We start from the raw sequence: 26,878 nt of genomic DNA on the forward strand, positions 1-26,878 counted from the left end.
GTGCATAAAAACTCTCCTTTGCCCTCAGTCTGGGAGGGTGTGTAGGAGAACGGTGGGGGAGCAGAGGAGAGTTCGAAAGAGAAAAGAACGGTACAGAAAGAGGAATTGTTAAACATCGGACAAAGTAAAACCATTAGGTAAATGGATTAGCCGTCCTGACATTTAGTTAGGGAAACATTTGTCAACAGCTTAGTTAGGACTTTCATAAGAAGATATAAATTTTTTTTTGAGTTCTGAAAAAGAAATAAAAACATCATCATTGTGAACTGCAATTACTGTCTCCTGAGTCTGATATTTAGGTAATCTGCACCCTGCACTCGGTCACACTCGTTCGAACTCGGTCACACTACCACAATATATAAGGACGTGCCCCAGAATTGTTCAATTGCAAGAGATCATTAACTATTCAATAGTCAATATTATAACCAACACACAGTTTTCAAACCCACGTATCTAGATACAAATGCCATGATTAGTTAGGTGACTTTTTTCCATACACATTTCTACTTATACATCATAATCCTATTTTCTGTAGAACACAACCAGACATGAAATAGATTCATCCTGAAAATTCCATCCATGCTTGATACTGTCGCCATAGTTGCCAGAAACAGAAATGAAGTGTTGAAGACTGCACTACCTCCTACATTTACCTTCCATGTCATGTTTTGTGCAAATTAATTAGGCTATAGCTTTGCTTTTTGGTTTTACAGTGTGTGCTATTGGATTCCAAAAGTGTTCAAACCACAACATATTGCATTATTCATTAACTTAATATGTTAAGTATTACAAGACACTGTTAAATGAATCCCTTAAATGTTCCTTGTTATTTGCTTTCATTGCTCACTAATTTCATCATTAAGCATGGAGAATAATACATGGATTGTTACCATGCAATTAATTAATTTCCATACTGTTGGTGTTATGTTATATTGTTGGGTTTACAACCACACATATTACTTACCTGCCTGTCGTGTTGTATGTATTCCTTTCGATAGCTTTTTCAACAGAATCATAAGCATAATTTAATTCATCTTCTAAGCCTGTTCGAAACTAATGACAAAGGCCATGTGATATAAATATCAAAACAATTGCAATTATACTGAAAAACATATTGCAGGAATATCTACAACACTGTAACAAGCAATGTGTTTTGTTGTAAACCCTATAACGCTACAAATATGTTTTTCTGTGGCTCGAACAGAAATTTCTGAACGCATATTATACAGTGATTTTTGTACAACTGCTTGCATTAGTACTTGAAGCAGAGCATTGCTTTAGACAAGCAAATCCGTTGACAGTCAGTCTCTCGAAACCTGTCAACTAGTTCTGAACACAACCAGATGAGGTGTTTTGCTACTGAATATGTTGGAGTTTGCATGATCGGCAATGGCAAAATTAACTTTTTCTTTTACACTTAGTCCATTGACGAACATGTGAAAAAGTCCAAAGAATCTAATCTGACAGATTAAAAAATAAAGTAACTGTGGATAACCCTTTACCCATACTAATTTTTGAGACTGGTGCTGGAAATTTAATATTTGGTGCTAGTTCCATATATTATTATTATTATTATTATTATTATTATTATTATTATTATTATTATTATTATTACAGACACAAGATTGTACAATTAAAATAAAAATGAGGCAAGTATGGCAGTCTTTGCTGGAGACTCCAAAGGGAGCATCGCATTGGATCTGGTGCTCACGTGGGTTAGGGAGGTAAAACCATCAGGGACTGTTTCTCCTCATCACTCTACAGCAAACCCTGCTGACCAGGCATTACTGAGCTCAGAGCAGACACCTGCTGGTCTTTGTCCTCCACAGCTCAGTAGCTCGCTGAGTCATGTGGGGAACTGCTGCGGTGAGGGGAAAAAGAAATTGGGCATTCCAAATTAGGAGAAAATCAGGGGAAAAAATAATTAGACATACTAAATTAAAAAAACAGATTTCAACCCCAGTGTAAGTGGTTTTCAATTTTTTAAAGCATTGTTCTGCAAAGTGGTATCAGTTTTAAATTCTTATGCTTAAACTTTACTAATTTATTTCTAGTACCCCAGTGCTACCTCTTTATTGCTAGCTTGAATTACAATTTCCAAAAGTAATAAGCATTCATCTTGCATACTACAGCACCACGCAGAATAGTAAAACCATCATTATTCTCTGAACATCCTCGTTTTACATCTTTTATTGTAGGCCTAAATGGAACCAGCCCTTAATCAATAAGACGAGATAGAAGTACTGTCACTATCCCCAGAGGAACAAGAAAACATCTGTGAAGAAAAATTATAGCTGTGCCCTGTGCATTAAAACATTTACAAAGCTAACCAGTTTAAGAACAAAGCTTTGGTTAATTACATCACTCTTAGTAATCAGTGATAATGTAATGCCAGCACTCAAAGCAAGGTTTGGAGCGATTATACCAGAAAATGCTCAGATAGGACAACTCTTATCTATTAGAGTAGGAAAAGCCCCATGTGCTGGTTCAATCTAATCTGGATTATTCCAAAGCATCTTCACCACATGATGAGAATACAGTAGTCATGAGCTGTTAGCTACTGTAGCAGATAACCACCACTGGAAGAGGTAGCTGGAATTGTATTAGCGAGAGGCAAGAGTGTCCAGCTTTCTGATGCATCACATCCGGTACATTAATGACTACTGCAGAACAGTACTCAGAGAACAAGGCAGTATAGATACATATCTTTACTATATACCATTTATTAACCACTTGCTAGAGTCAATGCCCATGTATAACTGACCACTGTATTTCGTTTGGTCCCGTAATTTGCCACCCTGATGGATGAGTTGCTTTCAAGAAGGCCATTCAATGTGCTAATTTTGATGGTGAGTGGTGTGTGAAGCAGAACTCACACACCGGTCATGGCCCATACAGTCCATAGATCTCAATTCAAGAGAGCAGGTGTTCCCAGCCTTTTCCAATTTGATGGTTACATACTGTACAGTATCTTAGGTTCACTGGAAGACACTCAGCACTTGCTAGTACAAGTAACTCTTCCAGTATACAAATACAAATACACAGCTGACCTGTTCCACATTCTCAAAGATGTCTAGCATGGGCTGTAACTCTGAAAACACCCAACTGTTGTTTGTGGAAGGAAATCCCTTCTAACTGAAGACTGAAGGTTGAAATAAATATGGGAATTACCTCCGTTATCCAAGTCTGCTTGACTTTTATGTGACAGTTGCAAATGTTTTCCTGTTAATCAAATTATCATATTTGCAGGGGTATTTAGAGAGTCCTACCTGGTATTATTTAAGGGACATTACAGGTGGACAGCTACGATAAGATACATTAATTTCAGGATAACTGGAATTGACTGGGCTTTACCCATACATAATACTGTATGGATTTTTTTTAAATGTATGTTTTATATAATGAAGAATGGGTCAGGTTACAACAAATTGGTTAAGAAATGTATAGTTTTATAAAGCAAACTGACAAGACATATCAAGATAGTATAGTACCTAATATTGGTACTGTGTAGTTTTTTTGAGAATGGGCTCATTTATCTTTAGCATAATCTGGAGGCCTGTGCAGGTACACAAATCTGAAAGAGAACAAAAAAGTTGTCAGCAAAGGAAAAACTATTTAATTGTATTAATTGCCTCACTAGTAAATTACAGTATCTACTTATTCATAGTAGCATAGCTAAAGTTGTACATTTTACACATAAATAATTGCTAATGTTATATTCTGGCACCTTCCAAGCATTGGATGATATACTTTTCTAAATGTATTCAAATGTATTCAAATTTGAACAATGCATACCTTCATCTACAAAGAAACAAATGTTTCTTATCAATATAAAACACAATCTCTCCGTACAGTGTCAGTGTGAAGTAGAATTGAATGTTAGCGTATGGAGGCCCCCTAGTGTAAGTTACAGCTCAATATCAGATTTCATTTTATAAGCCTGGAAAACTGTCTCAGTGAATCAAGATACAGCATTTCAGGGCAGTAAATGCCCATAACTGTAAACAAAAAACCTCTTTGCTTTGATTAAACTCGAATGCATTTGTCTGCCACAACTGTAGCCTACATGCATTTTAAACTCAAAACAAGTGACACCCAAGTAGATTGTGTTAGGAAGGCAAAATCATCAGTCACCACACAGGGGTGTTACAGCAGCCCTATAGGCCAGGTGAGCTCAAGCAGATACCTTCAGGGCCTGCACCTTTGCACTCTAGGGGCCAGTAGCTCACCGACATCAGATGTTGAGCTCCTGGGTGTAAAGAAGCAATGGGTTTCCAGTGGGATCGGAGCATGGGATTTTAGTTCTCTTGAACAGTGGTGGGGTTTCTGCTGTGAGGGAACACATTTGGGAAGAAAAATTGGGCTTTTTCTTCCCAAATATGGGAAGTTGGGAGTTGGTGAGTTGGTGAGTTACACTGTGTTGTTGATATCTGTGAGTAGTGAAGGTGAATGCCCAGCCGTGAACATTTAGTTTTGGCACTCGCGCCCTTTTGGTTGCGCTTGGGTCTGTGAAGGCGAATGCCCAGCCAGCCATATATTAGTGCTTTGTTTAACCATTTATTTTGGCCCTTGCGCCTGTTCCTTTGTTCCTGTTTTTAAGTTATTTTGCTTATTAAAGTCTGTGTTTGCGCTTTACATTGCAGCTTCGTAAGTCTCTGAGTCTCTTTCTTGCTGCGACCCTGCTACAAACTGTTACGAGCTGTTAGCTTCTTTTTCAAGATTATCAGTCAGTTAACAGGCCACAGAACAGGCCAAGTCACTGAAAACATAAAACAACATTATACTGTATGTATTACAATAATAATAATAATAATAATAATAATAATAATAATAATAATAATAATAATAATCACAGAAACGAATGTATTTTGCATGGATACTTTTTTTCTCAATAAGTTGTCAACTGAAGGCATTAAAAACTGATTTGACCTTTTTTGTGTGACCTTTTGTATGCTGTAAAATTATTCATCTTGAATTTCATAAAGACTGGATAAGAACACTGGTTTCTGAGAGTAAATGCCATTGATTAGCAGTAGATAATTTCTTAATTCATCCATTCACCCTGAAATCTATTTCAGTACTACTTCAATGGCTGTCTTTAGCACACTCTCATGACCTTCTGTCATATTTTAACTGGTATAACTCTTAGATTAACAGTGCTGTTCTTTTAATCTGACAGATAACACGCTCATTTAGTGACCACAGGCACATTGGCTCTGTCAATGTCTTTTTCAATGAGATTTACTATTAATAACCAAAGCAGTGGCTGGGGTCACATTTTTCTTTGTCAAACTCATAAATGTCTTAACTTTCACAATACCACCCCAGGAAAGATTATGGCAAGAGTCCCCAGAACTCCAGGGTGATGTAATATGCAATACTAATGCAGCAGTGGACGAACTAAAGTCATTACCCATCTAGCACTCTGCGCTCTTATTGTCTGCTTTTTGATACATCTCAATTTAAAATGTATAAATGTATTGTACATTGTGGAATAAAAAAGAGCAAAATCATCATATCTTTAACTTTATGAGAAATACACATACTTACATACTTGAGAAATATACATATTGCTTGTGGCAAGAAAACTTTGATGAGCACTGGAGTTTGGTAAACAAGGGAGAATGGAACAGTTGCTGTAGATGTGAACTCAATTATATGTCACAGGTGTTCTTCACATGAAGATTTTTCACATTTTATCCCCCGTCCCCACTGATAGACTCTTCCCACTGGTGTACCATTGTTCAAAGCTTTCAAGTCAATCATTATTGTTGTTGATGTTGAATCCACCGCATTACTGCCTACTGCAGCTCTTTTTGTTGATGCGAAATGCTTTCTCCATAATGCCTTCCTGTAATCAGAAAAGCTGTGCTTTCCACTTTTGTAAAATGCCCCATTGTGTCTGTTCGATCTATCATCACTATGCAGTGCTGCGGCTGTAGCTGAAGAGCGACCAAGTTTTAAGGTGAAGAATGTATTTATGATAAGGGTTTTAGGATACCTGTCATATGCACAACATTCTTGTGTATGCCCATTAATGACATGTGTTCTTGTTAATATAATTATTAAAAAAAAAAAAAACCAACATGTTTTAGCTGCTTTATAACAGTGTCCTGTGGTATAATATTTTTAGAAGCACAGCAAAGCATAGCTGGGACATTGTCAAGTATATGCATGCAGGATTCGCTTGTTAATAAAGTAGTTATAGCTGCCTCATTACTCTTGTAATATGTTAGTATTGATTTTGAGTCAGTGACAAGACAGTTGGAATTACTAGGGATATTTAAAGTTACACAGGAGATCGACACTGGCTCATTTAACATGAATTTGAATGGCATGTTGCTGATTCCACATGGGGGGGGGGGGGGGGCTAATGCAACACTGGAAGCTGTGACCGTGGTATTAAATCTCATGCAAGATAGAAAATTGAATTGACAAGTTTACAGCTAAGTTTAGGGCAATTTTCTAAAAACTTTACTAGGACAAGTAAATATCTCTTTACAGACCAACATTCATAGAACTATGAAACAACAATGGCCAGTGCTTCACTTTTTTTTTTTTAGACTCCTTATTTGATATGGTCCTCAATTCCTATTCCACTTTAGTTTACCAGAAACAAATAAAATACCTTTCAAATGCATTGATATATTAATATGTGAAATATGTTTATTTATTTCCTGCTATGTGCATAGATTCATTATATAGGTGAACTTAAGCCTAAGCTTTTAAGACAGACATGGTTGTTTTCAGACATATCATAGATATACCATTAGATATTTGCATTTTGTGAACAAAAATAGACCATCCCTTCTTTCACATCGCGAAGCAAATATGAATTTTGCATTTCAAAGAGTCTCAGATATCCAAGGGCCACTGAAGGTAAAATAAATGGGTATACAAAATGGTTTGTTTTATTGAACAATATCCACAATCACACTTGAACAAGAGGATCACAGAATGCAGCAGTTTACTTCGGCAATATGTGTTGAAAAGTGGGTTCAGTTAAAGTGAAAAAGTCACATGACTGCAAGGGGTTTATATTACACATATAAAGCCTGTATCTCCAAATTATTTGCTGCTTTTAATATAAACAAACAAACAAGGCATGCAATGAGCTTGTTGATCAGTTATCTTTATTTTTTGTACACTGACTTAGAAAACAAAACAGCAGTTAAAAAAGAAATCAATTTGTACACTCAATTGCTGTAATTAACTACACATTTTAATACTGCCAAAACTTCGGGGAAAGAGACTCTTGGAATTCTTGGAAGTGAAAAGTACAAGTTGAGAACAGCCATACTTGCCAAATGATTTAGAACAGTGTGCATACAACATTGTGCAAAATCCACAACAGGTTTGTTAAAGAAGTCAAAATGTTTTTGACAATTTGAAAAACAATGGTTAATTAAGAAGAAAATTTAAGAAAAATCATAAAAGGTGATTTTTCTAGTTTTTATCAAAAGAACATTTTAAAAATGGTTAAATTGTCTTTAATTTCAAACTGCCTCTTTTCTGCCGACATTCACATTTAACATCAATATAATTAAAAAGGCAGCATAATTGGCATCAAATATCTACAAAAACCTGCATCTTCGACAACCTAGCTATATACACTTTATACAAACATTTTGAACACAATCTTACATCCTTTACAAAACGGCCTGCTAACATCAGGCATATTATATTACAAGACCATGATTCTAAGAAAATGCAACTAATTATTTATTGTTGTTACAGTTGGAGAAACATTTATTAAAATGCAACAAAAACAGGCTTTTTTAAAATAATAATTTACTTGGATTCAGTTCATGAAATAAAATGCAGTTGATAAAGAGGCTACATGACCTGACTGCAATGTTTTTAATTAAATTACAGTTTCAATGGCTTTGATAACATTGGCACAGTTAAGGACACATTTTGAATCTTTATGACTAGTTTTGAAAGTAACTGCAAGGTCATTAATAAAGGAAACCTGATCAATTATTAATCTTTATAATCAGCTGTTGAGAGTGTTTTTATTTAACTCACTGGCAGCATATGTATTATGATGACACATTTCAGGACCGACAAAAAAAAAATCTAAAAATGTAATGTTTGTAACATTTAGTTTAGTTTCTTCACTTTGTGCCCACAGGGCCAGCACAGGTACATCTCAATAGTGCAGCACTAATACAAAGAGAGACCTAAGTGGAGACAACATTACACTATAGTATTGGCAGGTATGTATTAGAAAAGACCTATCACCACAAATAGCATGTGCTTGCCATTAGTCTAATATCAATAACTTAGCAGTGAAACAAACGTACCATTTTAATGAAGGGCCTGTTACCAGAGAAATGCTTGTTCATAAAATATGGGTTAGCTATGTGCCAAGCTTACAGAAATGAGATGCAAATGGAATTTTTCAGTTAGTGCAAATAGTTCACATAAATCAAAATCACATAATCCCACAAAAGAAATATGCATCAGAACTTCAAAAATAAAATTCCAAATGCTGACCTACTTTATTAGGCATATTACACTGAATCTCTAGTTTGAGTTGTTTTTTATAGCATTGTTTTCAGTTACACCAAAGACCACTAACGCGGAAAATGGTCCTGTGTTCTTTATGGGAATTGCATTTAACCCTTTAACATTATTTATAAACATGGGCTAAGACCTTTTGGATAAAAGGCTGTTAACATATAGCCACACTATAGATGAAAGGGTTGATCTGATGTCTAGGTGGCAGATCCACTGCATGTGTAGTGGTGCCTTTTAGCTACAGAACTATCATTAAGTGCATGGTTGGATACTATTTATAATATTTGGCAGTTTCTTTTTTTCTTCAGTATTCTTCTTTTCAATGCGTCGGTAGGACACGGTTAAACACCAAAAAAAAAAAAAAGGTTCTATGCTCTTTCAAAACACTGTATCAGTTTAAAACTTCTTTAAATCACACATACTTTATAAAGGTGTTGGTGAGAAAAGACTGTACACTAGTGAGCTGTAGAGCTGCACAAACCATTTGCTTTCCAATTCAGTTATTTGGGTTAAGCTTTCCACAGCCAGCCCGAGTAACCAGTTCATGAAGCTCTTGTGTCATAAATTGTACAGAGGTAGGAGGATCGCAGTAACCTCAAATTACAAGGTTAAATACTGTAAATAATGTACATGTTACAGCTAATCTTCAAAGGGTTTCAATTGTGTGCCGAGCTATACTTGCAGTTTAATTATCCAACACACATTCTGTAAGACACAGAATGAATAATTTTTAAGCCCGGTATGCAATTTTACAGGATCAGCTGATCGATACCCATGAGATTCGACGATCGCATCGGACAGTGTGTACCGGGCCTTACAGGTTCATTTTAAATATTCATATTTCTTATTTTTCATAGATCTGCTTTTCCATTTTCAGCAACTGACTAAACAAATGTTAAAACATACTATACTAGTCACTAAACATGAGCTGACAATGCACGTTCACGTATGTGTTAAGACTGTACTTATTTTATTAGTATAACCTGATTGTCATAATATCCCTTAGTCTACAGTTTCTGTAACAGATCCATTATATTAATGCAAATGTATGTAAAATGGCAAACAATCTTTTAGTTTTTTAAGAAACAGTAACATTTTTTAACAAAGGGTTTTTTTTTCATTGTGTGCACTGCTTTATAAAGCGATCATCATATGGCTGACATCACCAGGCAGTGACTCAGTACCATGGAAATGTTTACAGGTGCTCCTGGCTCCTTTTGCTATTATATATTTTCAATGCCTCCAAATAAAAGTATTTCATGTTAGGTTTATCATCACTACTGATATTACACTTCTGTCTGCTGTTGGGTTTCCATGAATGGGATGTGGATACTGTCAAAATTGAGCTCGTTCGCACTTTCAAAGTCGCTTATGGCTGCTTCTGAGTCGTCTAAGCCACAGCTGGCGGAAAGGTCTGAGGAAGAAGCATTGGTGGACAGGCGCATGGAAACGTTGTCCAGGTTCTCGGTCTCCAGGTCCTGACTGGAGCCTATTGGGAAACTGCTAAACTCTTCCCCTCCTTGAGCCCCTAAGGCCTCCATCTCTCCTGGGAACTGATGGGGCGGGAGGTACTGGCTGGGATGGAAGTGAGGCCGCTGGCAGCTGTTGGTGCTCAGGGTGCTGTCCACAGAAACCGGTTGTGGTGGTGGGAGGGTGTCATAGTGGTCCTGGTATTCCTCTGGGAGGGGCGGTGGGAGCTGGTCTTGCCTCAGAAATTCCTCATCTTGTGGAGGAGGGAAGTCGCTGTCAATATCATAGCCGCCAAGGTAGTAGTCAGTCTCCAGTTCCCTGGTGCTACCGAGATTTACTGAGGAACCATCTCCAGCTTCGTAATTGGGCACCTCCTCAATATTAGGCAGTCGAGTGCTTGGCATCCAATCTGAAGTGTCCCAGTGATAAGCTGCAGCAAGGAGACAGACAGGTATGAAAAACGGTTCAGTGTTTGATTATTAGTATTATTCCAATTATTTTTTTCTCAGAAATGCCGAATGCAACACCCACACACATATATATATATATATATATATATATATATATATATATATATATATATATATATATATATATATACATACACACACTTCACAATTGTGTTGCTACAGATCATGCAATGGTCAACCAGCATGCTCAATTCAGAACACATTTCACAGCATACCACACAAGATATAATAAACCTAAAACAATATAATATCCTGTAATCATTTCTGATCCACGTTTTGAACGCACTTACAGACAAGAGCAGTTTAGGCTTAGTTCACATAACACAACAGAGGCAACAGAGACTCAAAACCAAAAAGACATGCTGAAGACAGAAGCACAATAAAACACAATTAAAGAACTTGTTGCACAGTAGTTAGGTTACAGGAGAGGCACTTCAAAAACAGCCAGGCCTGTCAACAAGGCTCTTCCACATCAGTGTTGTCAAACTTACAGCATAGTGCAATAACAAAGTTAGCAGGCAAAGACAAAAGGAAAAAAGGACAAAGTTAATGTGGATATTTGAAACTGGCATTTTCATGTACATGGCTAGCACAACAACCGTGCAATGTTGGGTTAAAAAAACTCAAACAGTAAAAAAATAAATAAATATAAAAAACAAGACACAATGATACTGGACGAGTCACCTCTGTTGTAGCTCTGCCCTTGATCCATTTCAGACACTGCCAGGTGGAGAACAAATAAACCAGTGTTTAATGTTCCCAGTAAAGTGAAAGACATAACCAACAACACCCCTAACATTTGCTGTAAAAAGCCCACCCCAGTTACATGATGCCTGGACAGAAAGGCCACCAATGGAACAAGGCACATGTGACCTTTGTAATTCACAATTAACCTTTACATTCAGGACTATTTGCCATTTTCATAGCTGCCATTATTCTGAGGCCTGTTAATATATAGGACAATAGTGCTACAGAGTTGAAAAAGAAATCTCTCAAGGTCAGGTTTCACGTGACAGGGATGGTATAGGATTTCTTTGCTTCACTGTCTTTCAAAGCACCCCCCCCCCCCCCCCCCCCATAATGTTATTTAGAAACCATCTGACACTGTTACTTTTGCGCCATTTTACATGCAGTTCAAGTTATGGGCATCTGGGCATGATCATGATGGTAAAATCTTCAACCACCTGCAGCCTCCACCTTCCAGGTTTCATTGCTTTGTGGTACACGTTGGCAAGTTACTTCATATATATATATATATTTATATGAAGTATATATAAGTATATATAGCAGAGCTCTTGATTCAGTGGTGACCTTTATGTCAGGCTTCAATATAAAAGCAACACTGAGAAATATATTACTGTTCACCCAGAGGTTTTAAAGAAGGCACTAGTGAATTACTTTACTGTTTCACGAGGGGAATCTCTTGCTTTATCATTACTAGCATGATGTGCTGCTTATTATTTTTCTTGTTTTACTGTTAACTATATATAAAAAGCAGGTTCTGGTTTAAATAATGAGGAAATGTAACATGCTGGCACGAATAAGCTTTAATTAGTGAACATGATATTTAAAAAAGCTTTAGAATTGTTAACATTCTTTTTTTATCTGTGTGAAATGGACCTAGCCTTGTTCTTTTCAGCTGCACACTGAAGCAGAACCCCAACTATTAGATGCATCCAAAAATAAAATAAATAAACACAATGCCGCTTTGTGACTCCCGGTTCTCCTAGTGCTATTCTACCAGACGTCCACATATTGGGGGACACACTCCAAATCAGACCTGGGGTGAAATTTGCAATTGTAATTTGTGTAATTTGTAAATAATTGCAATTACAATGTAACTGTACTTGTAGTTGGAACCTTGGCACACCTGAGCAATTATATTTGTAATTGCCATATAAATGATCAATTACAGTTCAATTACACACCTTTCCAAACTTAATCATTCATAGTTCCATGTTGTGTTTTACATCGGGTGAACATTCTTGTATTTTCAACCACTTTTAGTGATCCCATTTGTTTGGAAAAACGTTGTCTAGAGTGTTTCTGTATGCGTGCCTGTGATTACTACTTGGTAGCATAAACACAGTAAACATGTTAATGTGTGTAGCTATTTATGTTACATTTAAGTGTACTTGTATTTATAATTGTAATGACTTTTTAATTGTAACTGGAATTGCAATTGAACAAAATAGCATTGGAATTGGAATTTCACCAAGCAATCAGAATTGACCCCGGGTCTGCTCCAAATACACCTGTACAATAACAAAAAAGCCTGGAGGTGACATTCAATAACTCCTAAATGCATGCATTATACCTGTGAAGTATGGTGTGTGAAGTATAGTCACAGAATAAAGAAAAATAACAAGAGTCACAAAGCAGAGCTGTATGGTTTAATTGACACTAACCCCCCCACCCCCCCGCCTGACTCGCAATGCCGAACAGCAGCGGCTGAACTAGGAAAAAAAAAGTGAAGAGAGTTAAGTGGAATACCTTCATTTTCAATTGTGTCAACTGCATCGTTGACGAGTCGTATGACAGTCACTATGGAAGCTTGTGGGGAAAGGAGGGCATGAGGTTTAGCAAACTTTTTTTTTAAACAGTTTGAAAATAAGCATTATCCAATGTTAGTAAACTACTCAAGTCAGGACTTTTGAGTATCCTAGTACTTTTCAGTTACTTGAGTACTGTAACCACAAACTTTTTTTGTGAAAGTGTTTCGTTCCTTAAGAACACCACCTTTTTTACATTGATTCTTTCATTCAATAAATACACTATATATGTATGTGATCTACACAAATGTAAGAAAACCAGGAACATATACATAAACCCACAAAAGTTATACGTTATAAAACACTAAACAATAATTCCCAGTATTGCCAGTACTTAAATTGTTGTTTAATACATGCCTATCACTGGAGGAACCTTGTTTACATAGTTCACCTATTACTGGATAGTTGAGGTAATGAGAACAAAAAAAGAGAACTGTGATATGTTTGAACATATTTTCTAAGTCAGTTAATATGTTTCTCTACAAGATGGTACGGGAGATTGCACATTTTTAAGGCTTTACTCTACACAGTTAGTTATTCACATTTAATGTTAACTTTAAAGTTTTTGTGATGTGTAATTTATCATTTTCATTTCAAAGTGGTTCTATTTCAGAATTTTGAAAAACACTGAGGGGCAGATGTACTAAAGTGTTGCTGCTGTCACAGTGGTTCCAAACTTGTGGTTGCAAGTATATTGCGGCTCTCTTTATTAACATATTTTCTCTTGTTGCAAATTGTCACAACGAAAATGCAAATTGAGGTATGTTTGTGCTGCGACTGGCCCATCTTAGTACATTTACCCCTGAGAATGAGACACCTTGGATATACACCTTTTTAAAATGTGATTTTTATCTTACCTGCAACCTGTTTTGACTAAGTTTTGGTATTACATTAATTTCAAGTACTTCAATAAGTACCAGATTTGAGCGCATTGTTATTGAAATTTACTGTAAAGTCATATATATATATATATATATATATATATATATATGCTAGCCTTTTATGGTGCGTTTTTCATGTATGAAAATAAAAACACAAAGATTTTTGGCACGAATATCGAATTCCACCAACAATACACACTTTGTATATTGCAACAGGTCGCCAACAGAAAGCTTTTGACAAAGTCCCGCATAAAAGATTAATTCTCAAACTGAACGCAGTAGGGATTCAAGGAAATGCATGCACATGGATTAGGGAGTGGTTAACAGGTAGAAAACAGAAAGTACTGATTAGAGGAGAAACCTCGAAATGGAGTGAGGTAACCAGTGGTGTACCACAGGGATCAGTATTAGGTCCTCTGCTATTCCTAATCTACATTAATGATTTAGACTCTGATATAGTAAGCAAACTCGTTAAATTTGCAGACGACACAAAAATAGGAGGAGTGGCAGACACTGTTGAAGCAGCAAAGGTCATTCAAAATGATCTAGACAGCATTCAAAATTGGGCAGACACATGGCAAATGAAATTTAATAGAGAAAAGTGTAAAGTATTGCATGCGGGCAATAAAAATGTGCATTATAAATATCATATGGGAGATAGTGAAATTGAAGAAGGGAACTATGAAAAAGACCTAGGAGTTTATGTTGACTCAGAAATGTCTTCATCTAGACAATGTGGGGAAGCTATAAAAAAGGCTAACAAGATGCTCGGATATATTGTGAGAAGTGTTGAATTTAAATCAAGGGAAGTAATGTTAAAACTCTACAATGCATTAGTAAGACCTCACCTAGAATATTGTGTTCAGTTCTGGTCACCTCGTTACAAAAAGGATATTGCTGCTCTAGAAAGAGTGCAAAGAAGAGCAACCAGAATTATCCCGGGTTTAAAAGGCATGTCGTATGCAGACAGGCTAAAAGAATTGAATCTATTCAGTCTTGAACAAAGAAGACTACGCGGCGATCTGATTCAAACATACAAAATCCTAAAAGGTATAGACAATGTCAACCCGGGGGACTTCTTTGACTTGAAAAAAGAAAAAAGGACCAGGGGTCATAAATGGAGATTAGATAAAGGGGCATTCAGAACAGAAAATAGGAGGCACTTTTTTACACAGAGAATTGTGAGGGTCTGGAACCAACTCCCCAGTAATGTTGTTGAAGCTGACACCCTGGGATCCTTCAAGAAGCTGCTTGATGAGATTCTGGGATCAATAAGCTACTAACAACCAAACGAGCAAGATGGGCTGAATGGCCTCCTCTCGTTTGTAAACTTTCTTATGTTCTTATGTTCTAACATTTCTGGGGCACAATAGGTTTTAAGGGTGTGATTCGCCACACTTTCTCTTAACACCTAATTAATGATTAATGAAAATAATAGCCCCTCATGAGCTAAAGCCTCCCAGTTTAGCTGACACTTCACAAGCTGTATTAGTAGAGTTATTGTCTGAAGAGTAAAGTGGATATTGGATACATTACAAATATGAGTGACCATGACCGATTTTCTCCATTCAGAAGTGCGAGAGCCTTCAGTGTTCTCCCATTTATTTCTCTGAGTTTATGTTTAACATAATGATGCCAGGAGGAATAGATAGAAAGATATTTGAAGTACACGGTAACAGCAAATTCTCAGCAAAAAATAAAACAATTTTAGTGCTATAAAACTATCAAGAAATACTCTGAATAGGGCTATACAACGAATGGCTTTTGATCCATATGGCGCATTAAGCTCCACATATGGCTCTTTTGCTTTGAGGTGAAAGCTGGATTGCAGTTTTTGGAAATCTTATTAATGAGCACAAACATACTGAAGCAGTTTGTATTCTATAGTCTTTTTTTCTGTATGATACTTTTGGTTTTCCATGCTCCCTGGGCATCAGTATGACTCTTGCAGTGACACGGGTTGGGCTCAGACACAGAAGGTACAGTGAAGCGCTAATGCGCACATTTTAATTACTCAATAAACAAAAATAACACAGACAGAAACCTTAAACAAAACACATTTAACAAAACAAAATAGACACAAGGGGCCAAAACAAAAGGTTTACACAAAACTCACGGATGTAAACAAACACGGACAAACGGCACAGCACAGCACAGAACACGAAAACACATACCCTCTCTCCAATACCAACATTAACTCTAACCCCCATGATCACCTCCCCCCCCCCCCACACACACCCGTGCTTCAGCAGAGTTTTCACCCTGCCACACACTGGTAGAATTGTTTTATCCTTCTCTGAAAATTTGCTTCCAATTAAATGTCATCAACAGAGGACAAGCTATACTATTTATAGCTCAGCCACCTGTTCAGTGAAATGAACAACACTAACAGTACTTTGCAAATGCAGGCGTCAATACAAAGTAGTTTTCAATGACAATCTTGGGCTAAAGGCTAGTCTTTCTCTTTAAAACAGTATTGTTATACAAAAAACACACATATTCTATCAAAAAATAAATACTTAAATGCAGTCCACAAGAGGAAAGGGTGAATTAGGAAGAATAAGATATTCTCTTACCATTGTCATCACATGAGTCAGACTGGAAGGAGCTAAGTGACTGGACCTCAGAATTACTGCCTTTATTACTGCCTGAAAAGCAAGTGACTTCTTCAACCATGTCCACCACTTTACCTACAAGAACGATATAAGTCAACAATTAGTTGTTGGCTTAAAAACAAGGTTTACATTTGAAATACCTCAGAAGAAAAAGAATTACACAATCCAATTAACCATGCATTGATGCTTTCATTAATCTTTACTGTATTTTAAATTGAAGGCATCTATGCAAGTACCTGTCAGGAAGAGTTATCAAAGCCTTCAAAGTAAGCAGCTTAAATAACAGCCCTATGAAAGTTTCATGTATCAAGCCATTCATGGCACTACTTATGAACACAGTCAATGCAAGAACCTGATAAGTCTAGTAAGCAAGAAAGTTCAAATTCTTACACTGCTTGCACTGATGACGGCTTTGATCGGTCTGAAGAAACACTAGTTTACCTAAGAATGCCCACTATCCAAATGCATAGGAAAACCACATGTCATTTGTATAATATATTAGGGTCTATTGAAGTGATCCAAGCAGTGGCATATCTGGCAGATCTAAATACTGTCATTGTTACAATCATTAAAAGAAGGTTAGGTAAAAACCACAATATCTAGTAAAATCACTGCTTTGGTTCTCATTTAATATTTAATGGTGACAGTTTTTAGATCTGCCGCTGTTTAGATCAATCGAATAGACGCCAGTGGGTTTTCAGAAAATGAATTGTCACGTTTATTAAGCCGTTTTAAACAATCAATGTCTTTCATGTCTTTGAGTGATGTAGTTTATACTCAGCATACAAAGGTTTCATTGCTTTATCTGCAAATGACAGCACTAAAACTGCTATCGTTTCTTGCACAAGTAGTGCCATAATCCAGTTTAACGACACTTCCCACTTAATTACACCCACCCTTGTTTGGTCTATGATCCTTTATTGATCGAGACAGGATTAATGTAACCTGGCCAGATCCGATGTGGTGAGAGGGATTCTCTTTGGTACAAAGGACCGTTTGGGGATCAGCTGTACTCACAACAGGTAGCAGATTTTCCTGAAGAATTTGCTCATCAGATTTTGGATGCACCCCCGGATTATTCACAGTAAAATGGGAATTACCCAGTGGTGTAAAACCTTCCCCTCATATTCTATTACACACTTCAGAGGCTGGGCACATCATTACCAAGAGAGAATGAAATATCAATTGCAACTGACTCAACTGGCATTATTGTTCTTTTTACTTCTTTAGCATTCAAATAAGTAAGTTTTTGTTCTCTACATTTTTAAAATTAAATATATTTGCTATAATACATGTTTCTTTCAAAGCCTACATATGCGAATGTAAGCACAAAACTGGTAAGAAAACGTAAGCACAAAACCGGTAAAATTTATGAAATTATTTAATTAGATATTTACTGTACCAGTTCTTACTCCTGAGGTTTTAATCCATTTAATTAACTTCAACATCTTTCCATTTATAATCTATATATATATATATATATATATATATATATATATATATATATATACACACACATACACACACATACACACATATATATGTATATATATATATATACCTTCAGTGTTAGTCTCCCATGCGGTTTTCCTGATGGAGTCACAGTTCGAGCGGCAGGGGGATACTGGGGGCAGGTTGGGGGCCACACTGCACACCACCACCCCTCTCCTGGTGGTGAGAATGCGTGGGGACTCTGGGTGGAAGGTGGTCATCTCGGTGTGCTCCACTCCTAGGCTGTCCACAATCTTGTCCAGGTTGTTCCGGGAGTTGCTCTGGAAGCAGGGGGTGTAGGCCATGGGTCGGACCGGCACCTGGGGAGGGCCACCGGGCTCCTGGTAGAGGTTCCGGGGGTCTGTGCTGTTCCGCAGGTTTTTGAACTGGATCCCGTTGGCTTTGTTCAGCAGAGCAGCAGTGGCAGGGTCCTGGACTAGGGTGATGTTATTCCGGGAGTAATCTTTTCGGAAAACTTTCTTGCGGAAAGCTATGAAGAGGATAATCAGGACCAAGATGACAAAGAGGACCACGGCTATTCCAATCAGCTCCTCCTTACCCACATAGGATTGTCCTGCCTGAATATTAGGGACGACCACTGGTCTTAGACCACAGTGCTGCCCCACGTAGCCTGAAGTGCAGTTACAATAGAAAGCGCCAAATGTGTTTACACATTTCCCGCCATTTTCACACTCCTCTTTTTCACATTCATTGATGTCTTCTTTACACCTACGGGAGAAGACATCACACAGAATAAGAAACTGCTGGTGTCTGATAATGTTTTAAATGTACGTTAACTCTACATTAGTACTGCAAAATTGCAATGTATGGCAAGAATTATGTAGCATATGTTTGAAATGGTTTCAGCATGTGGCAATGGCATGACTACATTTACTTTAATAAAACAACATCTATCAACATCTAATTGTATCTGCAGTATACACATTTGTTCTTAATACATATTCAAGTAATTAGCATATACTTGTTTTACAAAGTCTGAAGCATTGGTACAATACTGCCACCTAGTGTAATTAAAAAGCATTTCACAGTTCCAGAAGCAAAATTAAATTTGCTGAGCACTTTACACACTCCTTTGAGTTGCATCTTCATTGAATATATACATAAATAAATAATAATAAAAAAGTTAAATGTTTAACTTACGTGTCTCCTGCATAACCCTGTCTGCAGCTGCACAAGAAGGCATTCCCTATTGGTTTGCAGGATCCTCCATTAAGACATGGGTTTGGGAAGCAAGAGGTGATTTCAGTCTCACAGTGCCCCCCTGTGAACTGTGAGGTGCAACTGCACTCGAAACCTTAAAATAAATAAATAATAAAAAAAAACAGAGAAACAGTTGAACACTGAAAACTGTGTTAGGGAGCTGGATATGAATATATATATATATATATATATATATATATATATATATATATATATATATATATATATATATATATATATATATATATATTCTGTTCTTACCACTTTCTGTATATGTTTGTTAAAAAAAAAAAAAAAAGTCTAACACTTCAGTGTAATTTTTTTTGCCGAAATGTTTTTAATGTTCCTTTAACTAATCCCATTCTGCTGGGTGCATTAATACTTCACCCAGTATGCAGTGTGGCGTAGTGGTTAGGGCTCTGGACTCTTGACCAGAGGGTTGTGGGTTCAATCCCAGGTGGGGACACTGCTGCTGTACCCCTGAGAAAAGTACTTTACCTAGATTGATCCAGTAAAAACCCAACTGTATAAATGGGTAATTGTATGTAAAAATAATGTGATATCTTGTAATAATTGTAAGTGACCCTGGATAAGGGCGTCTGCTAAGAAATACATAATAAGAAATAAATAATAATAATGCTTAAACAAAAGGTTTTAACAAAATGGTCAATATATGGCAATGGCCAGTTTCTACTGCAATTATAAAACAAAAGAAAACCATCTTTGCCCCTGAACTTCAACACAAGCAGCATCCATCACAAGGGCATGACCTAGTAGTCCCAACACTATTACAAAGAGAGACAGTGAGAAAATAAAGATGTATATGTCTGTATACCTTAAGATAACAACCTTTACTTTCATTGTTTTACAGGCCAAAAGCAGCACTGACTTATGGTGTTAAAACTGCTCTCTCAACAGAGACAAAAAGTATTCCATTCTGAATTACTTAGCCATCCTTATCTAGGATTCTTCTTGCTTTACTACAACTTGAATAGCTATGATTACCACGTCTCAAAAAAGTAAATTCTCATTACTACCACAACACACAAGAATAGAGACTGAGTTATCATTTCTTGAGATAAACACATAGAATTTCACAGACAATGCTGTTTCAGAACATTATTTTAGCTTATATAATTTAATCAAAACTAGAACGTCTCTTTCCAGTATTTTTCTAAAGCTCCTTTCATGTCTGAGATAGCTATCACAGTTTGCTGCTGGATTACAACATCCTGTGTGTGTGTGTTTTCATTTCCTTCAGCAGGCTCTATCCATAATCCTTATTGACTAGAGATCTGTTAGTGTGATACCTGAAGTAATGATGTCAGGAGGCACTGTCAGTGGGAGTAATGCTGTGCTCTAGGTAGCAATCAAAGCTGTATTTTATTGCACTCCCAGTCACTTATGCCCAGTTCAGGGCAGCTGACACAGCATTATTCCAGCAAAACACCTTATCATTTACTATTTAGAGGGTGTGTATTATAGAAAGCCACTCTAGAGGATTAGCTGAATGCAAAAATTACTTCAGTATTTTAGTCTTACAATTTAGGTCTCACAATGTACACAAACCTTCAAGACGTCACATGTATAAAGCTCTACTCCTCCTGTAAATAACCCAGTTTTACTTGGATTTTTTCCAATTTAAAGATTGCAACACTTTTTTCTAAATGTATGGGCTCCTTTATGAACCTATTTTGCTTTTTCACAGTCAACAAAAGCTTAGCCATGTTGGTGCTTCTAATTTCAATAAGTCAAAAGGGCATTTGCTTTATGACAACAATATAAAAATAAAAACTAATAGGCTGACTATTCTGTGACTCGTGAATTATTGACATAGTCTTGCTTTGCATAACCAGTTGACTATCAGGCAATGTAAGTTAACATAAGTCTATATTGGCCCATTACTAAGCTATGTTTAGTTCTTTAGAATAATTAAAGAACATTAGCCAGGGGGTAAACTGGTGTTCAAAACAGCTTTCAGACTGGCTGAAACCAAGACAACTACCCTACACTGGGTTACTGTCGCTAAAAGCTAGCATTATAAACCATTTATAACATTTTAAAAGGAAATAAACTCTTTAAAAGGTTCTGCTTTTAATCACATCAAACCTTTATGTTATCACTTTACACAAGTGCATTACCCAAATTGTCAGTGTGTGTCCAGAATAATTACAAGAAGACCAAGAGGGAAATTGAGAACACCTGGCTATTCTTATTAGGAGATATACAGTCAACAAAGCCTAAAGCTTTCTTTCATCACCTGGTGCTAAATAATTAAATCAACTTGAACAGCATTATAAACATGTAATGCAATGTAGCCTGCTTACCACCAGATGGCAGGCTTGTACAACTTCCACCGTTCTTACAGGGATTCCTTTCGCAAGCATCAGGGTAGAGAACACAGCCAAGTTTTAACTCAGTCAGGCCCACCACTTCCGCATAATGAGTCCGCTTGTTCTGAAGAGGCAGTTCATTGTTGTTCAGCACAACTGAGTCCAGGCAGCCCTGGAAACCACCCAGAACCTGAGGGCTCTTCTTGTCTATCAGGCTTCGGGCGTTGGGAGGCTGCACCTGGGCACCAAAGTAGATGGAGCCGTCGACCCCCAGGGGTTGGAAATGGAAGGGTGCCCTGCGGCGCTCCACATAGCTGTCATCCAACGACAGGCTTGTAAAATTGCGGTTGAGTTCCAAAAACACTGAGTGCCAGTTCCCATCGTTAACGGCCCTTCCAGAGATTCCCAAAATTCCTGGGCTGTTGCCACAGTCCAACTGGAACCACAGCTTGCCATCCTCAATCTGTCAAAGACAATTAAAGCAACATAAAGGTAATTTAAAACTCATTATCGCTCTATAGAAAACAAGCATATTGGTGCAGTTGGTTGGACTGCTTATTGATATTTATCAATCAAGACAGTATGCAATGGTTTACTTTTAAGTTGCAAAAGTAGATTTCTGCTGAGAAATCAGAAAGTAGTTTAGCCAAGACTGAAATGTATTCAACTGGTGGTAAGGAAGATTTAAATGGATGATCTTCACATTACTCTGCTTTGTGCCAGACTTATTATACTTTTAAAAAGTTAACTAAGATGCAGATCCAAACTGTTTGACATCTCCCCTCTTACCAATAACAAAACACTGCCTTACTATGGTCCTGTTGGGATCCCCTTTTGATCTTGTTGAATAATTGTAATCGTGTTAGAGGCAAACCGGTTATACAAAACCAGGTTTTACAATTTTCAGACAACAATCCAAGCTTCAGAAAACAACCCCTAAAACGCATAACACACTTTTTTACAAATTGTATAATTTGTTATATATTATAACATCGGGTACGTAGGTGACTTTGCAGGCTGTTTGTGTCGTGCTCTTCCATTTGTTATATCAGCCTCATATTCGCGTGATCTAGTAAACGTTTTATTTTGAAACATGATATCAGGTACTAGGTCTCAAAAAAGATATCCGCTACATAGATCTGAGGTTTGTAGTCAACACACACACTACAACAGTTTCTGATCGATTATATCAGTTCAATATAAAACACCTGTAAATCAGGCGATTTGGTTTATGGATGGAAGACAAAGAAAAATTCAGTTTTCATGTTTTGTTAATCATTGTTGAACATCGACATTATACAACTGCCAAGAAGAAGTTGAAACGCTGTAGTGAAACCATGCAGTTATTGTAAATTCATATGCAGAAGAAATGTGCTGTGTGCAGTACAAGTGGGTTATATTTTGACAAAACCAACGTACCCTTTAAATTGGCTTTCTGGTTTGAAGTACCTTTTTGCAGTTTATTTTCCTGCAAACAGTTGAGTGTGGAAACCAAACAATAGTGCTGCTCAGAAAGCCTCTATTCCAAAGTCACAGGGGCGCTCCTCAAACGTTTGCCCAACAGATTTTCAGCTTTGCTTGCAGGCACTTTGGTTTTGATCACAAGTGGAACTGCCACCTGCCATACCATTCTGAACTCTTTCATTACCCACTTTGTTAAATAGACACCCTCAAGATGACACCAATCATTTACTACCAGTACATACAAAATAAAAAGATTTGAAAGAGTCATTATCTTCAAATTACATTGGCTTGTATTTTTTTTGGAATGCTTGCAATCATTCCAAATACTTCTACTGCAAATACTCAAATATACAGCTTTGTTCAGGTGCTTTGATAACAAGTTCAGGAGCTGCTCTTCAGTTCTATGTCTTGCTGTTCTAGCCTACTTATGTATATCTATGGCAGGCAACTAGAATTGAAGAGCAGGTCCTAAACTCTGATGGAAGCACAGATGTATTAAAAACAAAAAAAAAAACAAAAAAAAAAAAAACAGGATTTGTGTAATTGCAATTAGAGCCACTCAAAATGGTTATACACATACAAATATAAGACAAATACAATTGAAGTCACATACTCTAAAGCTTTTCCTCAAAATAATTATAACCCCCCCCCCCCCCAGAAAAACAAAGACTAGAAGACTACAATGTATGATTCACAGTGTGTGCTAGGCTTAAAAATAAATATGAAAGTAAATATAATATCTAATGTAAGAAACACGACAAACCAAACCTGAATTACCCGGTTGCCAGAGAAACCGAACATGTGTGGATGCTTAAGACAGGAGTACTTGCAGTCTTTCACTTGCTACAGTCGCAGTCTTTTTGGCTGAAATGATGTATGCTGTGTCTTGCTGGTCTGTATTGTACTGGTCAATTTTGTTTTGTATACACTGGGGCATTCTCAAGGGTTTGTTTTAGGAAAGGATTTGAAATTGTGTGTACAAATCCCACAAAATAAGGGGACGGCACATCTTTACATGACTTATGACTTATTAATATAGACTTTAGTGAGGATTAGTGGTAAGTGGGAGGCAAACTTCCCACTTGGACCTGGTTCATCTGTCAGCACCTCAAAGTGATGTGTGGGAGATCTTTATTCTTAAAGGTGCCATATTTTTAATGTGACTAAGAACAGAGGTCCTGTCTACTTTTGAGCAATGGGGATTTCTCAAAGCCTCTACCACCCCCACTGAAATTCACAAGCGGCAAACCACAAGAAAACAAATAACTCTGACCTTCAGGATGGTACAGGGGTCTGCTCTCGTGTACATGATGATCCCCTTGCTCTGGAGCGTCCGGAGTCGCAATCCAAGCTTCAGCTCGTCTACCTTGCTGCTTTCTGAAACCCGGTATTTAATATAACTGTTTCCAGCGAAGCTCAAGGATGTGTGGCCTGCATGAACAGAAATGCCTTAACTCAGGTGTGAAATAACCCCTGCTCAGCATGTTCAATTAAACATGACATTGTAGTTGCACACTGTCAGTTCTGAGACACTTTGAGGCATGAAATGCAGCTTAACGGTTCGCACTATTTGAAGAACATGAACCAAACACAGAAAGCATGGCAGAGTTAATCTTTTCTAGCAAACACTAGATTCGAGAGACTTTTTGCAAGCACAGGAACATGCACAGACACTATTTGAACAAGGCTTTTATTGTGCTGCAGGAAAATCCAGTACGGTAGCTTTTATATGTATTTTGTGCACCCTGTGTACAATAACCCTGAATCTTAATTACCTGTAAGTAAGAATGTCTACTATAAAAAACACATGCAAAGCTCTGTCCAGGAACAGTATGAAGACTGTGCCCCTCTACAACTTACCTGCACACTCTCCAAGTTTGCCAGGTGGGCACTGACAGAGATACGGCCCTCGACTTGCCCTGCGTCCCACACACTGCATGTCTTCTGGGCAAGGCTTGTCTTCACAAGGCTCCGAAGTGCCAGGGCAGACGCCACCTGGGAAGAGAACACGATTCGCTACTCATTCATCCCAGACAGGTACTCGTGAAACAATAGCTTTTATCTCGCCAATTCTCCTGGGACATATCCTATGGGAACCTGACCTATAAAAAGGTACTGCACAAAAATGATTTCAAACAGACTCTCTAGTGATCCTATTATGACATACTGTAACATGTAAGCCCCCAGAAGGCGATACCTAAACGTAGTTTCCTTTGTTTTTTTTTTCTCAAGTGAAAGAGTTTTGATTATTTTTACAGATCAGGAGAGCCTATTGCAATGTACAATGACATCTAGTTTTTCAAGGGTTGTCCCCAGGGCACTAGGCTACAGTGAAACAGACATTTCAAATTCTTTTAACATGCCAATAACATTTCAAACACATATAGTACAGGTACAGTATGATGGTTTTGGAATAAGCACACAACTTGAAGCAATTTAAGGTCTGGGCCTCCTTAAAAGGTGTTCAGAAAGGGCACTTCAGCACAATGGGGCTCGATATGCAAATTATTTTGCTCCGGTTGCCTGCTTAACTTTGGGATTGTGAAAGATGAAAACGATTCACGGTTCACACAGATCTACTGAAATGCGCTGCAACAATGATTGTCCCCCAGAAGAAATCACAACTATTCACAGCTGCATGAGAGCAACGTGTTTCCAGAGGCTGTCTTGGCAGCATGGCTTTATACAGCCGTAAGAACTCATAATTGTAGCTTGACTTATCGGCTGTCAAAAACTGTTATTCTGTTCACTACCTGCCATCATCAAAACAACCAGCAAGGACTGAGAGTCCTCCTGACTCCCAGAAACAAATGTTGACAACCGCCCTAATAAATAAGCAGCCCGTTTTTGTAAGGCTTCTTCTTGTGATTTTTCCAAGACATTTGATAAACACTGTTGTGGGGGGGGGGGCTGTTTCTTTTTAGTATGGACAGTATGGTAAATCTTTAATTTGTTGAGAATCGGATGTTTTAGGGAGGAAGGTTTTCCATTTGAGATCATTAATGCAAATCAGAAAGGTCATCAATCTAGTTATTGACCTGAATTGGTTGTAAAGATTCAATTACACAACAGTAAAAAGCACTGCAGAAAATCCACACCTCCCTGAGCTTTTTAATATGGATAAAGATCTGGATGATCTGCCGTTGATTTCACAACACATCTCTTCACATATTTACAACCCTTCACCGCCCCTCACCACGGTGCATCTCAGCAATAAATCAATACCCGGCTTTGTTATCAATCACTGTCTGTCTTTAGCTGATCTAACCCAGTGATTTACAACTGAGATCTATCATAATCCAAGTAAAAAAAATTAAACAAAAAGAAACACATCTTGGAGAAAAGGCATTTCAGGAAATTAGGAAGCTGTATTTGCTGTAAAGCTTTTTTTTTGTTTTTGTTTTTTGATCCCACCAATTACATGAATTCTCTTAATTGTCTCAGTTTATTACATTTTACTTTGGCTTGACACAAAATAAACAGTAGGGGATGGAGCACTTCTATTTTTTGTTATGTCTGTATTCCTCCGACATTAAAAGAACTTAAATTGGCGAAAGTAATCTACACTAATAGGGAAGATTAGATAGGCGGAGCCTAAGATTCTCATTAGTTGATCAGGCATTAAAGTACAATCAGTAAATTAAATCACCAATCTGTCCTCTAAATTAGCAATGCTAAATGAAGCATAACATGTCAGACCTGCTGGTAAAACCTTTACTTTCAAATGTTCTAAATGATTACATCCTATATCGTTTTCATACAACGTCTTTTAAAAAAATCTGAGATGTTGTGAACTTACTAAGCTGTTGACTGTCTTATTCAAAGATGGACATAAGTTTACTTTCAAAGGACTTTTAG

The 26,878-nt window shown here is 37.3% G+C and overlaps 1 protein-coding gene across 8 annotated transcripts in view; it reads right to left on the reverse strand.

The window, feature by feature from the left end:
* Nucleotides 1-7,116: 7,116 nt before the first annotated feature.
* Nucleotides 7,117-26,878, reverse strand: part of LOC117407088 (protocadherin Fat 3-like) — a 178,173-nt gene continuing 158,411 nt past the window's right edge. For 3 of the 8 annotated variants that reach the window (XM_059028490.1, XM_059028484.1, XM_059028485.1), the window contains 9 exons: nucleotides 24,881-25,015; nucleotides 24,294-24,451; nucleotides 21,551-22,019; nucleotides 19,164-19,317; nucleotides 18,073-18,731; nucleotides 16,473-16,586; nucleotides 12,957-13,016; nucleotides 11,148-11,183; nucleotides 7,117-10,423 (listed from right to left, as the gene is read on the reverse strand). In XM_059028490.1, coding sequence (XP_058884473.1) covers nucleotides 9,810-10,423; nucleotides 11,148-11,183; nucleotides 12,957-13,016; nucleotides 16,473-16,586; nucleotides 18,073-18,731; nucleotides 19,164-19,317; nucleotides 21,551-22,019; nucleotides 24,294-24,451; nucleotides 24,881-25,015 — 2,399 coding nt within the window. In that variant the 3' untranslated portion in view covers nucleotides 7,117-9,809. The remainder of the gene's footprint in view (nucleotides 10,424-11,147; nucleotides 11,184-12,956; nucleotides 13,017-16,472; nucleotides 16,587-18,072; nucleotides 18,732-19,163; nucleotides 19,318-21,550; nucleotides 22,020-24,293; nucleotides 24,452-24,880; nucleotides 25,016-26,878) is intronic. The other 5 variants (XM_059028492.1, XM_059028491.1, XM_059028486.1 and 2 more) reach the window with 4 other exon arrangements.

Source organism: Acipenser ruthenus, chromosome 8 (assembly GCF_902713425.1).
Source record: "Acipenser ruthenus chromosome 8, fAciRut3.2 maternal haplotype, whole genome shotgun sequence".
Lineage (NCBI taxonomy): Eukaryota > Metazoa > Chordata > Actinopteri > Acipenseriformes > Acipenseridae > Acipenser > Acipenser ruthenus.